The sequence below is a fragment of the Amblyraja radiata genome, chromosome 10, assembly GCF_010909765.2.
Source record: "Amblyraja radiata isolate CabotCenter1 chromosome 10, sAmbRad1.1.pri, whole genome shotgun sequence".
Taxonomy (NCBI): domain Eukaryota; kingdom Metazoa; phylum Chordata; class Chondrichthyes; order Rajiformes; family Rajidae; genus Amblyraja; species Amblyraja radiata.
Genome location: NC_045965.1, coordinates 19,046,183 through 19,060,528, shown reverse-complemented (window position 1 = coordinate 19,060,528; position 14,346 = coordinate 19,046,183). Strand labels below are relative to the sequence as shown.

The following is a 14,346-nucleotide window of genomic DNA, read 5'->3' as shown; positions in this document are numbered from 1 at the left end:
TGGGCGGATCGGGACCCGCAGCCGGACCTGGAGTGAAATAGTGGGTGAACCAATAGTCGAGGTTGCCTCAAGGAGGTGGCAGGCTGATAGAGTGATACAGCGTGGAAACAAGCCATTCGGCCCTACTTGCCCACACCGGCCAACCAGCTACACTAGTCCCACCTGCCCGCGTTTGGTCCATATCCCTCCAAATCTGTCTAACTGTTTCTTAATGGGATAGTCCCAGCCTCAACTACCTCCTATGGCAGCTTCTTCCATACACCCACCACCCTTTGTGTGAAAAGGTTACCCCTCAGATTCCTATTCAATCTTTTTCCCTTCACCTTAAATCTATGTCCTCTGGTCCTCGATTCCCCTACTCTGGACAAGAGTCTCTGTGCAGCTACCCAATCTATTCCTCTCATGATTTTATACACCTCTATAAGATCACCCCTCATCCTCCTGCGCTCCAAGAAACAGAGTCCCAGCCTGCTCAACCTCCCCTATAGCTCAGACCCACGAGATCTTCAGTGTAATTAAAACATTTAAAAAATGAGAGGGCGGCTAGTTTTATAGAAGAGTTTATAGAAAAGGGCAGCACGGAAACATCTGCATCAACCATCACTAATCATATCGACCTCTTGCAGATTCTACCACACCTATAAAATAGGGACACTACACAATGGGCATTTATATTGGCCACTGTAGATATGCACCAACTCACATGTGTTTAGAACTAGGAAGAATCCAGAGGAACCTCAAGGAGAACGTGCAAACTCCAGTTTAGGATTAAAGAAGGTCAGAAGATCAGTCTGAAGAAGGGTCCATTACCTCCAAAGATGTTGCCTGACTCATTGTGTTCTTCCACACTTTATATTTTGCTCATGATTCAGCAATTGGGAGTTTTATTTTGTGTTGAGAATTGAACCTGAGTGGCCAGAGCTGTGAGGCTCTACTAGTGAGACACCAGTGAGATGGTAATCGTGGTAAATAGTCTCCAGCCCCATCTGTTGATTTTTATCTGTTGCCGTTTCTCCCTTTTGAATGTTGAACACTGAACAAATGAGATTTTAGGATCGAATAGGGGTGGGGTCTGCCTGTCAATTTAATATTTTACATTATGTTTCTTTTCATATTCATTCATTGTTGAAGGACAGAAAACAGTAAAGATGCAATGAGTAATACAGAGCCTTGTCCACCGACTGTAACAATGATACTGCAATTATTCCAAAATGCAGAGCTAGTGGGCCAAGTCCTCAATTGCTCGAGTTTTTAAATAATACTAGACCAAGTGGGACCTGTTGAGTCCCTGTCACACGGGAGGGCTGGTCCCCAAACGCAATATTCCACCACTCACCCATAGCCCCCAACTGCACAGGCGTGGCTGACTGGTTTCCCATGTGACGTCAGAGATCCCCGCTGTGACGTGAGTCACGGCAACCCTCCCAACTGCGCCTCGCCATCCCTCTTCCTACCCCTATCCTCCATTCCCCCTCATCCGCCAACACTCACTCCCCCTCCTCTTCACCCCCCTCTTCTCTCCCCTCTCCTCCCCACCCCCTCCCTCCAATCCCACTCCCCCACTAAACATAATGTTTAAATAACATTTCTCCTCCCCCATTCCCTCCCTCTCCTTACAACAATATTAACAAATCTCTCATTGCACTGGGTGGAACACTGTTGATGGACAGTTTATGTAAATGAGATCCCGTTGTGACATCATTCGCTGTTAACTGCCAGTGGAACACTGCTGAGGGGTAGTTTATGTAAATGAGATCCCATTGTGACATCATAGCTGCTAACTGCAACTTCAACTTCAACTACGATTTTGTGAAGTTAAAAATGTGAATAACTTGTAAAATATATCAATCTGAACAAAACTTGATTTAAAAAAAAAAACACCACAAGACAATTGTGAGTAAGGTGGTCCAAATATTGTAGTGCTATCATGTACCGTTTTGGTGTAGTTCCAGGAGCACAAGGCCACGCAAGCAGACAGACAGAATCACGAACAAGATAAGAGTTTTAGTAATATATAGATGAATTATAATTATTTCCACACAGTTCAAACAAAGAAGCAAGACAATTTGAGTTGATTAGACTGATGCTTACGGATAAAACTGAAATAAAAATCAGATGATGCATATCTATGTTGTACGTTTCCTTTCCTGACAGAACATCTAGTGGTTCAAAAATATTTCTTAAAATTTCTACTTTAATATTTAAGAATACTACTGTAATGTTTCTAATGCATGATGGTTGTTTAGGTGGGTGGACATAAAGATAATTGTATATATAAACTATAGTCCATTCAACTCATCTGAGAAAGATGTTGATATTGGATTCTTATGGGAATCTTTTTTCATGACAAATGGAATGCTTGTAGGATTTTAAATGTAAATTATGCAGCGTCATTATAATTATTATAATGTAAGACTATAATATGAAAGATGATTCGTTTGCAGCCAGTACTCTGTTCCTCCACAAAATGTCTCAAAAATCAGAATGAATGAAAATCAAAATCTACTTTACTATAATGTAGTGACATTTTAAAATAATCTTTCATTTGTTTCCATTTATATCCTCTAATCAGTCTGAAGAAGGGTTTCGGCCCAAAACGTTGCCCATTTCCTTCGCTCCATAGATGCTGTTGCACCCACTGAGTTTCTCCAGCATTTTTGTGTACCTTATATCCTCTAATTTCCTGACTTTGAAATTAATGGTATGGAGTATTAGATGCTTACACAGAACAATGGAAAATAGAAGCATAGGCCATTTGAGCCAACTTAATCATTCAATGTACATCAATATCATATTCCTATACTCGCCCTATCCCTCGTTATTCCTTTTGCATCTAGAATTATTTTTTCTTAATAACATTATGACTTGACTTTTACAGCCCTACATGACAGTACATTTCACAGGTTCACAGCTCCTTCTGTGAACACATTTCTCAGCTGTCCAAATTCTTGCTGTTTAACCTGAAACCATGAACTCTCATTTCAGATACCCCCAGCCAGGGAAAACATCCTCTGCACGTGTTGTCTGTCCAGCCATGTCAACATTTTGCAAGTTTCAATCAGATCATCTTAGTTTATCCAAGGTCTAGTGAATATAAACCTAGTTTACTTAATCTTGCCTCTTACTGTAGCCCACCAGCCTGGAAACAATCAGATGAACATTCATCGTGCCCCTTATATGGTAGTTATATCCTGTTATAGGTAAAGAGATCCAAACTGCACACTCTGGCTCATGACCAGTCAAAATGGGGAGTGTAGGTGGGGTATTTGGGATAGCATTGAGCACCAAAGCCTGTGTAAACAGCAGAAGTGGTGCACCTCATAAACTGCACCCTGCCCTTCCTATAAACTATCTCCTATTCCATCTGTACGTCTTCAATTCCCACACTGGCCTCACTTGCTACAATACATTATTAACTTAGTCATCTTTCCAATACGTTGTTGCCAACCTCACCAGGTCACATTTTTTCTGTATTTTAAACCAAGGCACAGGTGCCCCCCACCCCCGCCGCAGGTTATGGCAGGGTTCGGTTTCCGATATCTTTTCACAACCCAAATTATCCATGTAGCATTCGTTGCAACTGCAGGTTACACTTGTGGTCTTTGGTTGAAAGTCCGCTTAATTAAATTACAAGACTCGCGGATATCAGCAGCCTTTACTCTTTTCATCATATCCTGGAAACATGTGACAACACACATATATATGCTCTTCTCCATGACTATGGCACACAATAAGCATTCTGAATGAAGAACTCCAGCACTTTGTGTCTATTTTTTTGTAAACCAGCATCTGTAGTTCCTTCAGTCTTCATAACTTTCTTGCTACCTCCGAATTCAGCCTAATAAGAGTGCCTGAAAACGCAGAGCAACGTATACGTTTCTCGATCCCTTCTTAACAACTCCCTGAATCACCTTATCCACAAAGCAAACTCATCGACGAAAGCATTCGCTGTGCGCAGCAAAGATCCTATAGCGGAGGATCCTATTGCTATAGGATCTTTGGTGAGCAGTGCAGAAGAATTGCCCAAGCGCACATGCGCAGTGCAGAAGCATTTGCCCAGGCGCACTATTGACCAAAGATTACCCTGCGAGTCGGGTCGGGTAGGTTCCGGTTAATACAAAATCAACTCAAACACAGCCTATGAACCATTTAAAAATAAATGATAAAAAACATTAAAAAAGACAATTACCAGAGTCAAATTTTATTCTTGACAAGAATTAACAGAAGTGTGAACTAACAGAATTACACCAAAGATCCTATAGCGCTGCTATAAGATCTTTGGATTACACTGCGAGTCGGGTCGGGTAGGTTCTGGTTACTACAATGGGCGGGGAAATGCCCAGGATCCCCTCCGTAGCGTACTACACGTCAGCCCATTGCATTTCGCAGGAGTAGCCCATCTTGCTCCGCTATAGGATCTTTGCTATTGACATGCGCAGTCGGCTTCTTTCGCCTGCCGGTGGCATTGTCGCGAAGGCTGGCGGGTGGAAACATTTGACTGTCGAGGAGGGAAGTGGGGCTGTGGAAGTTTGTTGGATCAGAGGGATGGACCAAGCACATTGTAGCCACACTGCCGACAGAGTCTTCCGAACGAGCAATTAAAAAAAAGGGCAGATCATGTTGAATTTGATAGCAGGGTGACTGGTTCCCCCAGAAACTGGCGGTGTAATCGTCTGGTTCTGTTGAGTCCTGCAAAGATCTTGCTATAGGTTCTTTAGAGTCCAGGAGCAGGCCCTGTGTGCCGCTAATTCGGGTTTAATTTCTGAGCCACCGCCGAGGACTTCATATATTTTCTACATTTAAAAAAAGAAAATCGAGAGTTTTCAAACTGAGGAATTTTTAGAATGTCCCAGAGTTCTACAATAGACGAAGTTTGCCAGTGGAACGAGGAGATGTGCAGGACAATGCTGAAAGCAGCTTTGCCTGAACTTATCATATCCTTTCACTGTTTTACTTGATATTTCATATTTCGGATTTGATTTTATAAAGCTGATTAGGATGACAACATAAGACAAGGTTAACAAACACGTTAGTGAAGTTGGGTACACAAGAAACTGCAGATGCTGGGATATTGAGCCAAGCACGACGTGCTGGAGAAACTCAGACGGCCAGGCAGCATCTGGAGGGAATGGACAGGTGAAGTTTCTTATCGGGACCTTCTGAATGAAGTTAGGGAAGTTAGTATACTAAGACAATATGTGACAATGTATTTACAATGAAAATAACGTGTTAGGCAATTAATTATATGGATATGATTTCATCATCATCTTGACCTATGCCATAGCATAGATTTGCACAGTAACAAGAAGCCATGATGTAAGTTTATACAGAAGAATGGGAATTTTAAGTTTGGCTTTGTGGGATGGAAGCTGAAGTAGGCCAGTAAGGATGGGACAATGGCTGAATGACAATGAAGAAGGGTTTTGGCCCGAAACGTTGCCTATCTCCTTCGCTCCATAGATGCTGCTGCACCCGCTGAGTTTCTCCAGTATTTTTGTGTACCTGGGACGATGGCTAAATGTACAAGAAATTATATAGCCAACAGTGTCAGAAAAGTTGGCAAGGATCGCCTAAATTAAAAAGTAGGGTATGAAGTTTTCAGCAGCAGGTCTGATGGAAGAGTGGAAGTTTTGGAAGTGAAGATTGGTGTGTTTTATATAATGTAGATCTTTTGAGGTTGGAAACTTGGGAATAGATTAAATTAGATGCTGTGTCTGCAACGTTTTGCCTCAATCTGTGATGGGGACTCTGGGTGAAGTGATCACACTGATGGTGATGACTAGGGTGGAGGAAGTTGATAATGGGTTTGGGAGTGTTGCTGGACCTGGTTTAGGTGAAAATGTGCAAGCCTGACTGCAAGATGTATACTGAATCCTGCTTTGCACCCTACTTTTATAATTATGTTTGTGCTCGGGCATTCTTGGAGTATGATTGCTTCAGTTATCTGCATTCTGGGAATTTTTAATCAAAAACCATTTCTGGAAAAAAGGATTTTAAATAAGTCGATAGGTTGACAACAGAGTTCTGGTGTTTGAAGTGGTGGTGATGTGGCTATATGTGTTGATGTGGCTATATGTGTTATCTTAATTGGCAACATAGGGCAGAATATAGATAAGGAAGAGTGAATAGTAGATTGTACGTGAAGCCACCAGTGGTCAGAGACTAATCCTCTGCCCATTTTAATTCCATCGTGATATCACTGGAGTTGAGTTTCATTCAGTTGCAAGTCAATTAGATATACTCTTTTCATTTAGTAGGCTGGATAAAATGAAGCAGTTAATGTGTTAGGGTCAATTTAGATGACTATTCTGCAGAGCAAAGATAATCAAGCTTCCAGAACATCACTAATGTTTTTAAAAGATGCAGTTTGTGATAAATTCCTATATTTCAATGATAATAATCTCTTTAACAATATTTACAGTATATACCAATGTTGCGAGAGTGGTAGCAAACTATTACGTAAGTAATAACTAAATACACCAGTAGTCTTTGCTTCTTCACACTAATTATCATATGAACCTTATAAATGAAATAATAATTGATAATTACTTTACATTTAAACTAAATATTTTTAACAACTTTCACAATGAACTACTTTTCCATCCCTTGATTGTGTATTAATTTTCTTAAAGTTTTTGCAACTTTGCTAATTCTAACTATAACAATTTAATCAATGTGATGCACGTGGCTTGTGAATGAGTTATGTGTTGATTGGTACTCTCTTTTTCCATGAAATCGGTGGGTAGGTTAGGAATAAACAATGACTGTTGGTGGTTGAGAGAATTTGAGACTTGAAAGTAAATAGTCGTTCACTAGTTCAATCTGTGAGCCAGCCATGCAAATATTCAGCACCTAATAAACAGCTTCCAAAATATTGTACTCCTCAGAGAACTATTTATAAGCATGGTATGCTCATGGAAACTAGTTCCTGTTTTTAGGGATTGGTGGTCATTTGGTTCCATAAAAGTCACCTGCACCCAAAATTGAAAAAAAGCAGCCTTCCACTTTAAATAAATCAATTGCCCTTTAAAAAATGTACTTCAGCTCTACTGCCTGGAATATTTGTTTCAAAATAAATTTTATCTGGGGTCTAATGTACTAGATATATTTTGAAAAGTATATTTACTACTTTAATGGTCCAGATTTTTTTAGTAGCAGTAACAACTCATTATTGAGCTCGTTGAACAGCAACTTCTGGGGTCAATATATGTGCAATATGAACATGGAAATCAGAACATTGTCTTGTTCCTCAAAGACATTCAGCATCGATACCTCATCAGTAGATTTGTCATTTAAAAAAATGTGAAGGTGGGAACATTTGTTTCATACCCATGATATAAACCAGAAATAGTTAGGAATTGTCCATTCAATTGTAAGTGAACGTTACTGCTGTTAGAAATGTAAATAGCACTAAACTTAAAATGTTACTTTTCCAGGAATGGAGTCTTGTTCTTTCAGACTTAAAATAATGTTGGGAATTAATTAAACTTTTTGGTTTATTGCTCTCAATCCAATTTTCTTCTTTGTTATGCTTTGTTTCTAAATCCAACGATTCCTCTCGGTGTGATATTGTTTTTGTAACATAATTTTAACATTGAATTTTAACATTTAATTTTAAATATGAACATGTTACCTGCTGAGATTCTTTTGGTTTCATTTAGTATTTATAAAATTAGGTTGAAGAGACGTGCTATTCTTGTCCACATTTTTTTTCTCCTAATATGAAGGCAAATATTTGTGCTTTTCATTTGGCCCGACGGTAAAATTGTGTTTATTGCACTTTTTTGGTGATTTGTTTGATGTGTTCTCTTTCCTTTCATGATTTATTTTGCAATAGATGTTGGAACTAAATACAGCAAAGTGGTGAAAAATGTCTGTGTGAAGTAAAGCATAACATAACGTTTGTTAACTATGAAACTAAATAACTTGATATTATTTAAAGGATCATTGAAGATTCTTATAGACAAGTTCTTGCCCCATATCAGGCTTTCTGAGATAGAACAGACATTTGCCTCTCAAGTGTTGCCCAAGGTATGTGCATTTAATAGTTTCTATGTATTTTGTTTCTTATATTCACTTATAAAATATGGAATACTTTGTGATTTTCTTAGTGGAAGTGGACTAATTACAAGTATACTATTCTGTGCGTATCAAGTAGCCGCCAATTGATCTGGTTTTATAACACCTTTCAGAAAGTTTACTCTCATTTTCTACTAACATTCATGCCAGTCCTTAGCTGGATTGCTGGCTGGTGATCAGGAGAGGGAACTCCAGCACGTTTCTCAGCTTTGGGCTATTCCTGGTGATTCCTGCTCCCGCCATGCATCAAGTTAAATTGAACTGTTTTTCGAGAGGTCAGACAATTGTTTTAATTTCTTTTAATACATTGTGTATTACATTTAATGAATAATGGTACAATCACTGACAATATTTCAGCAGTGTACCTCTATTTATTCAAAGACTAGTCAACAGTTTAATAGAAACATTTCATTAATGCTCGCGGTTATTAAATAGGACACTTATTACTATTACAACATTTAATAAAAGACTCAGCAGTAGGGATGTGGAACCCTTTAGTGGTTACATCTCAAAGATATTTCAGTCTTTTTATTTTTTTTCCCCTCTTATCTGTTTCTCTATTCTGGATGGTCTTTGTGTACAATCTTTATTTCGGGGATCACAACACCCTCGTGCCAGTCACTAAATCAATTATGTTCATGCTTATCATTGTCCAATAAACATTTCTTCTAACCTGCTTAAGACTTGGGGACTTGCTTCTCTTTTATGCTGCATATACATTAAGTTAATTTTCCAGATGGTTGGCCTGATCAGCCTAAGACTCACAACTTGGTGCTGAGCAGCTTCACACTGGCCCCAAGCAACCATACTGTTCTTCACTGGTAATATCTCCACACTGAGCCAAGTGCAATTCATTGATGGGGGAGTGCTAGAAGAGGGCAGGGATTTGCACTACATTCCTGGGATTGTATCATGCAGTCAAGGGAAGCAGACAGTTCATGCCAGTTCTTCGACTCCCAGTTTCCTTGTGCTGGGCAGAGCTTCACGCCGGATTCCTGGAATATTCATATTCCAGCATAATGTGCATAACTTGACGTCTTTTCAAAAGTGGAACGGGTTACATATCTGTGAGTGGGAGGACCAGGAGCTGTAATGAATTAATGCTCCGAGTAGCAGTGTTAAGCAGAGTGCTAGTGTCATCATTTAATGATTTTTTTTGATGTTTTAATAATCCTTGCTTTCACTAACCAACATTTTCTTGTTTAAAAATCCATTATGCTTTTCCTCATGCCAGGCAATGACATTGTTTGATGAGCTTGCAAATGAGGTAACACAACATACAGGAGGGTTGTCCAGTCAGAACACAGGCTTGCAGGCAGCACTGAGGAACACTATACAGGTAGAATCTTTTCGATTTCAAGTTCTTTATTATTATCAATATAATTAAATCTTTGTTAACAACAGTCAGTGTCGATTTAGGAGTTGTGCTGCATGACTTATCTACATTTTGAGAAAATGACATTTAGTTTTGTCAGCTAAATTGGGGATTAAAATTAAAGATGTGGCTGGGCAACGTAAAGTAATAATAGCTGGAAAACAAGTGCAGACAACCCCTCTCATAACAAAGGGGTTGCATTCCAAGAAAACGGTCCATATTTGTCCTTGATTTCATGACTTTCCAGATGAAAAAATATCACCTTTTTCCCCCATAAATGTTGTGAAAACAGAATTTTATTCTGTATCTCAAATCTTTGGGTCGTGATTTGTAAGTTCTGTAAGGGCAAATTTTTGTTACCGTAATGGCCGCAAGGCGGAGGCAGCCTGTACTTACAGTACAGTAACATCCCCTTCAGCCTAACGTCCTTGCAGACCGTACAGGTGTTGGAGGTTATGGGGAGAAGGGATATATAGGGTGCCATGTTGAAATACTGGATATATAGGGTGTCATCTTGAAATATGACCTCCTTGACTTACTCCACGGCTCTAGCAACTTTTTCCAGCTCAGTATATTCTCTGCTCATATTCCCAATCATGCTGCATGGAAACTCGAACAACTGGTTTATATGAAATCTTGAAGTCGACAAAGTTCTACAAAGCCTGGTATATCATTCCCTGTAGACTTTACAATATTTCTCTTTTTCATAACAAAATGAGCAAACACTTGTACAATTATAGCGACAGCCAGTCAAAATTAATCAGCAACTAACTTGAATGTACCTGACGATCAAACTGGTTATCTGACCACATGTTCAATAGGATTTGATGATAATGTATTGGGTGTATATTCTTACAAAACAGTCAGACTATGCCTGTGTGGCTCAGTACTGTATCCAGGTCTGGAAGATTTGTTTAAAATTACTGCTTGCATCCTGTCCTTGATCAATATTTGATGTTTCATCCTCAGTCAGATCTACAGCATGTTAGCGATTACATTGGCAACAAATTGTGTCAGTTGTGGATAAAGATTACAACTATTCCGTCTCCATTCAGATTCTCAGTGGTCAGAATAGGTTTTAGTTTTGTATCTAACCACAACTCAAGTTAATCAAGTTCAAGTTTACATTTATTGTCACTGTACCAATTGGTACAGCGAGATTTGGGTTGCCATACAGCCATACAAATAAAAAGAACACAACACACAATAGAATTTAACATGAACATCCCCACACAGCGGAATCAACGTTTCCCACTATAAGGGAAGGCAATAAAAGTTCAGTCCTCTTCCTCTTGATCACCCGAGGTCGGGGCCTATTGAGGCCTCCGCAGTCGCCGCATCGGTGGCCCGATGTTCAGGCCCTCTCGTTAGATGATGGAACTCGGGCGTCTGAAGTACACTCTCAGCGGCCTGGAGTTCCGAATCGAATCGGCTGCATCCTACCGGAGACTGCGGCTCCCGAAGTCCACAGGCCGAGCTGGACGGATCTCCAACACTGGAGATCCCAGGGCCCTGCGTTGTTAAAGTTAGCGCCGCCCGTGGCTGGAAGTTCGCAGACCACAGCTCCACGGTGTTAAAATCGGCAGTCCCAGCACTCCGGAGCTCCACATTGCGATCCCAGTAAGGCATCGTCCGCTCCGCGATGGTACTTCAGTGCTGCACCGCTGCTGAAGTTCTAGGTGGTCTCTGGCTGGAAAGGCCGCGCCAATCCAGATGGTAGGCCGCGAGGAGGGGGCGAAGATGCGGCTCGGAGGAAAGATGCATCCACGACCAGGCAGCGACTTGAAAAAACTGTTTCCCCCTCCCCCCCCCCCCCCCCCCCCCCCACTCCCCACATAGACTAAAAGACCTCCAAAACAAAACTTTTGACAAACTAGAAATAAAAAAAAGGTCGCAAAGCTGCAGGCGAGGCAGCCATACTCAACGGCGCCACACTCCATTTAGTTGTGTGGATGTCTGACACTGCATGGAGAAAGGGGCTGCTGGGGCTCTCCTCCCGCTGAACTACAGACCTTAGCTGTTTAGCAGTGTTGGCAGCAAATCAGCGTTGCATTTTGAATAATCGACATATTCTACCTGCTATGTATATACTGTGACAGACATTTGAAACCGAAGTTTGTGGTCACACTGGTTTTAGAAGTTTTGTGATCTATCAACATTTGTGCAGTATCTTCAGCAAACTGTTCATATAATTTCTGTTGCATTTTGTATAGTTCCAGATACAGATTTTGGAGATTCTGGTGAACCTTGTGGATCATATGTGCAAATTTGAGGAGGCTCTAGTTTTGAAAAATATTCATTCACTATCGCTGGCTGTTATTCACATCCTCAAGAATACCTTTTGTCACTGCAAGGTGAGATAGATGAGAAACATTATTGTTGTAAATGTTTGCCCTTCTCTTGCAGTCATACCCAAATTCCCTATTTAAAAGGCAACCTTTGGAGTTCTTGAACTGACAGCAGTAACATTCCTGTTGTGCTTTTTTAAATTCCTTTTCCCCTCCTGGGGAGGATTTTGTTTACGAAAAGTTTTGTAAAGCAAATGTTTAAAATCTTGCTTAATAAAAAACCTATTCATCTCTAGTTGAGACCATCACTACAAAGAAAGGTTTGCACGTGTTACTCAAATTGCCCATGTAATATAAACATCGCTATTGTCCATCCCTCTCACCTTTAAGTGCTCAAATTAGCCTGGAGTCAAATCAAGGCCAAATAAAGTCAGAATGACAGGTTTCCTACCCTAAACATGAGTAAACTAGATGAGTTTTTGCAACAATCCGGTAGTTTTATGGTTATTGTTGACTATCTTGTTTAGAATTCCACATTTACTTAATTACTTGAATTTAACATCCCACTGCTGCAACTGAATTTGAACTTTTATCTTGTTATCAATAGTCTATAACTGCCATTCAAGTAACTTAACTTAACCACGACATTGTCACATTCCAGTCACTCTTTTCCAGACATTCCAATCAACCTGTAGTCTAAGATGTGAAGCTGTAATGCTTGGAATTGCATCAATTTGCCCATTTTAAATCGAGGGATATGTTGAGTACGTGGTGGGAGTTCTGCCCTGAATTTTGTTCAGAGTTTAGCCTTTTATCTGGTGTAAGGACACTTTAGTGCAGCACTTTTTCCTTTTTGCAGAAAAGCCATTAGTCAAGATTTTGATTTTATAATATTTGGAGAGTTTGATTTTCTGACATTTATGTAAAAGCGATGACATTGACCACTGAACAATGTGTCAGAAGCTTGAGTTTTATTTCTGAAACAGAAAGATCATCCTTTTTTTTTACCAAATCTTCCAATGGACAATTAACTGCTTTTGCTCTGAATTCTGAATTTAATTTCTATTTCCTGTTATGCTCTTTTCAAGTTCAATTGCTGCAAGAAATGGATCTCCTGATTTCTTGAACTCATTCCCAATGAGTTGTTGACCATTTTTCCAAAACCTGGCATCATATTATAGAACAATGCAAATTAATCTCACTGGTCTAAAACTGCCTGCATCTCCTTGCTGAGACCAAATGTAAACTAAGTTATCTTTTTGCTGAACATTTGCATCAGTCTGCCAAGGCCTGCTGGATCTTCTGGTTGCGAACCATTTTAATTCCCTTTCCTATTCTCTTTCTTTTCTGTGCTGCCTCCATTGCCAGAGTGTGGTCACACATCAACTAGAGGAGCAGCACCTCATAATTCCTCTTGGTTAGTTTACAACCCAGTGAATGAACATTGAATTTTCCAATTTTAGGTAACCACCCCTCCTTCCCTCCCCCCCCCCCACCCCCTTTTTTCCCCTGCTCTCTTCCCTGTGTCTCACCTGAATGCACAATAATTTTTCCCTTTCCCCTTCCTCCCATCTTCTTCCACCTATATTCCTTCCTCTGGCTTCATATTTCACGTCTCTTCTATCCTTATCTCCTTGTCCCACACTTCTTGTCTTTTCTCTCTGGCCTTTATCCAACCATCTGCCAATAAAATAAAACATATCTCCTGAATCCCCCTATCACTTGCCAGGTATTGTCCCACCGCCATCTCTCTTCCAGCTTTCTCCCCCCCCCACTACAATTATTCTGAGAAGGGTACGCAGCATCTCTGGAGAGAAGGAATGTGTGATGTTTCGGATCGAAACACTTCTTCAGACCCGAAAAGTCACCCATTCCTTCTCTCGATACATGCTGCCTAACATCTGCAGTTCTTTCCTACATATTCTGAGAAGGGTCTTGCATGAAACATTGCCTATTTTATGTTCTCCAGATATAATAATAATAATAATAATAAATTTTATTTAATGGGCGCCTTTCAGACATCTCAAGGACACCTTACATAGTAATCGGAATAACATATCGGAATATAACAAGTAATAAAGACATCACAGAGACACAAATTAAAAACAGAATTCAATCCAAAAACAGAAAATCAAAAACACAGTGTGAAGAGGGAGCAGCGGCAGCCAAAGCGCGCCAGCGTCCACTCTCTCTTCACGGCAGCCATCTTGGACACAGACCTACAGGACTACAATTAGACAAAAAAATCATCCCCCCACAGTGGATTACACTGTGGAGGAAGGCACAATGTCCAGTCCCCACCCCATGTTCACCCCAAAGTCAGGCCTATTGAGGCCACCGCAATTGCCTCTACGGAGGCCCGATGTCCCTGGCCGTTCTCACCGGGTGGTCTTGCCCCGGCGTCGGGAGTCCTTTCGGCGGCTGGGCCACCTGGAACGGCCGCTTCCTAGTTGGAGCCCGCGGCTGCCGAAGCCAACAAGGCCGCGCCGGTTTGGAGCTCCCAGGCTCCCGATGAAAAAGTCGGCGCCGCCTCTCCGCACTGCTGCCTCTCCGCACTGCCGCCTCTCCGCACTGCCGCCTCTCCGCACTGCCGCCTCTCCGCAC

The 14,346-nt window shown here is 40.9% G+C and overlaps 1 protein-coding gene across 2 annotated transcripts in view; it reads left to right on the top strand.

Moving 5' to 3' along the window:
• The first annotated feature begins 4,450 nt into the window (after nucleotides 1–4,450).
• c10h1orf112 (chromosome 10 C1orf112 homolog) overlaps nucleotides 4,451–14,346 on the top strand; it is a 42,790-nt gene continuing 32,894 nt past the window's right edge. For both annotated transcript variants that reach the window (XM_033028246.1, XM_033028245.1), the window contains exons 1-5: nucleotides 4,451–4,934; nucleotides 6,420–6,459; nucleotides 7,943–8,031; nucleotides 9,314–9,418; nucleotides 11,668–11,808. In XM_033028246.1, the coding sequence (XP_032884137.1) occupies nucleotides 4,845–4,934; nucleotides 6,420–6,459; nucleotides 7,943–8,031; nucleotides 9,314–9,418; nucleotides 11,668–11,808 (465 nt within the window). In that variant the 5' untranslated portion in view covers nucleotides 4,451–4,844. The remainder of the gene's footprint in view (nucleotides 4,935–6,419; nucleotides 6,460–7,942; nucleotides 8,032–9,313; nucleotides 9,419–11,667; nucleotides 11,809–14,346) is intronic.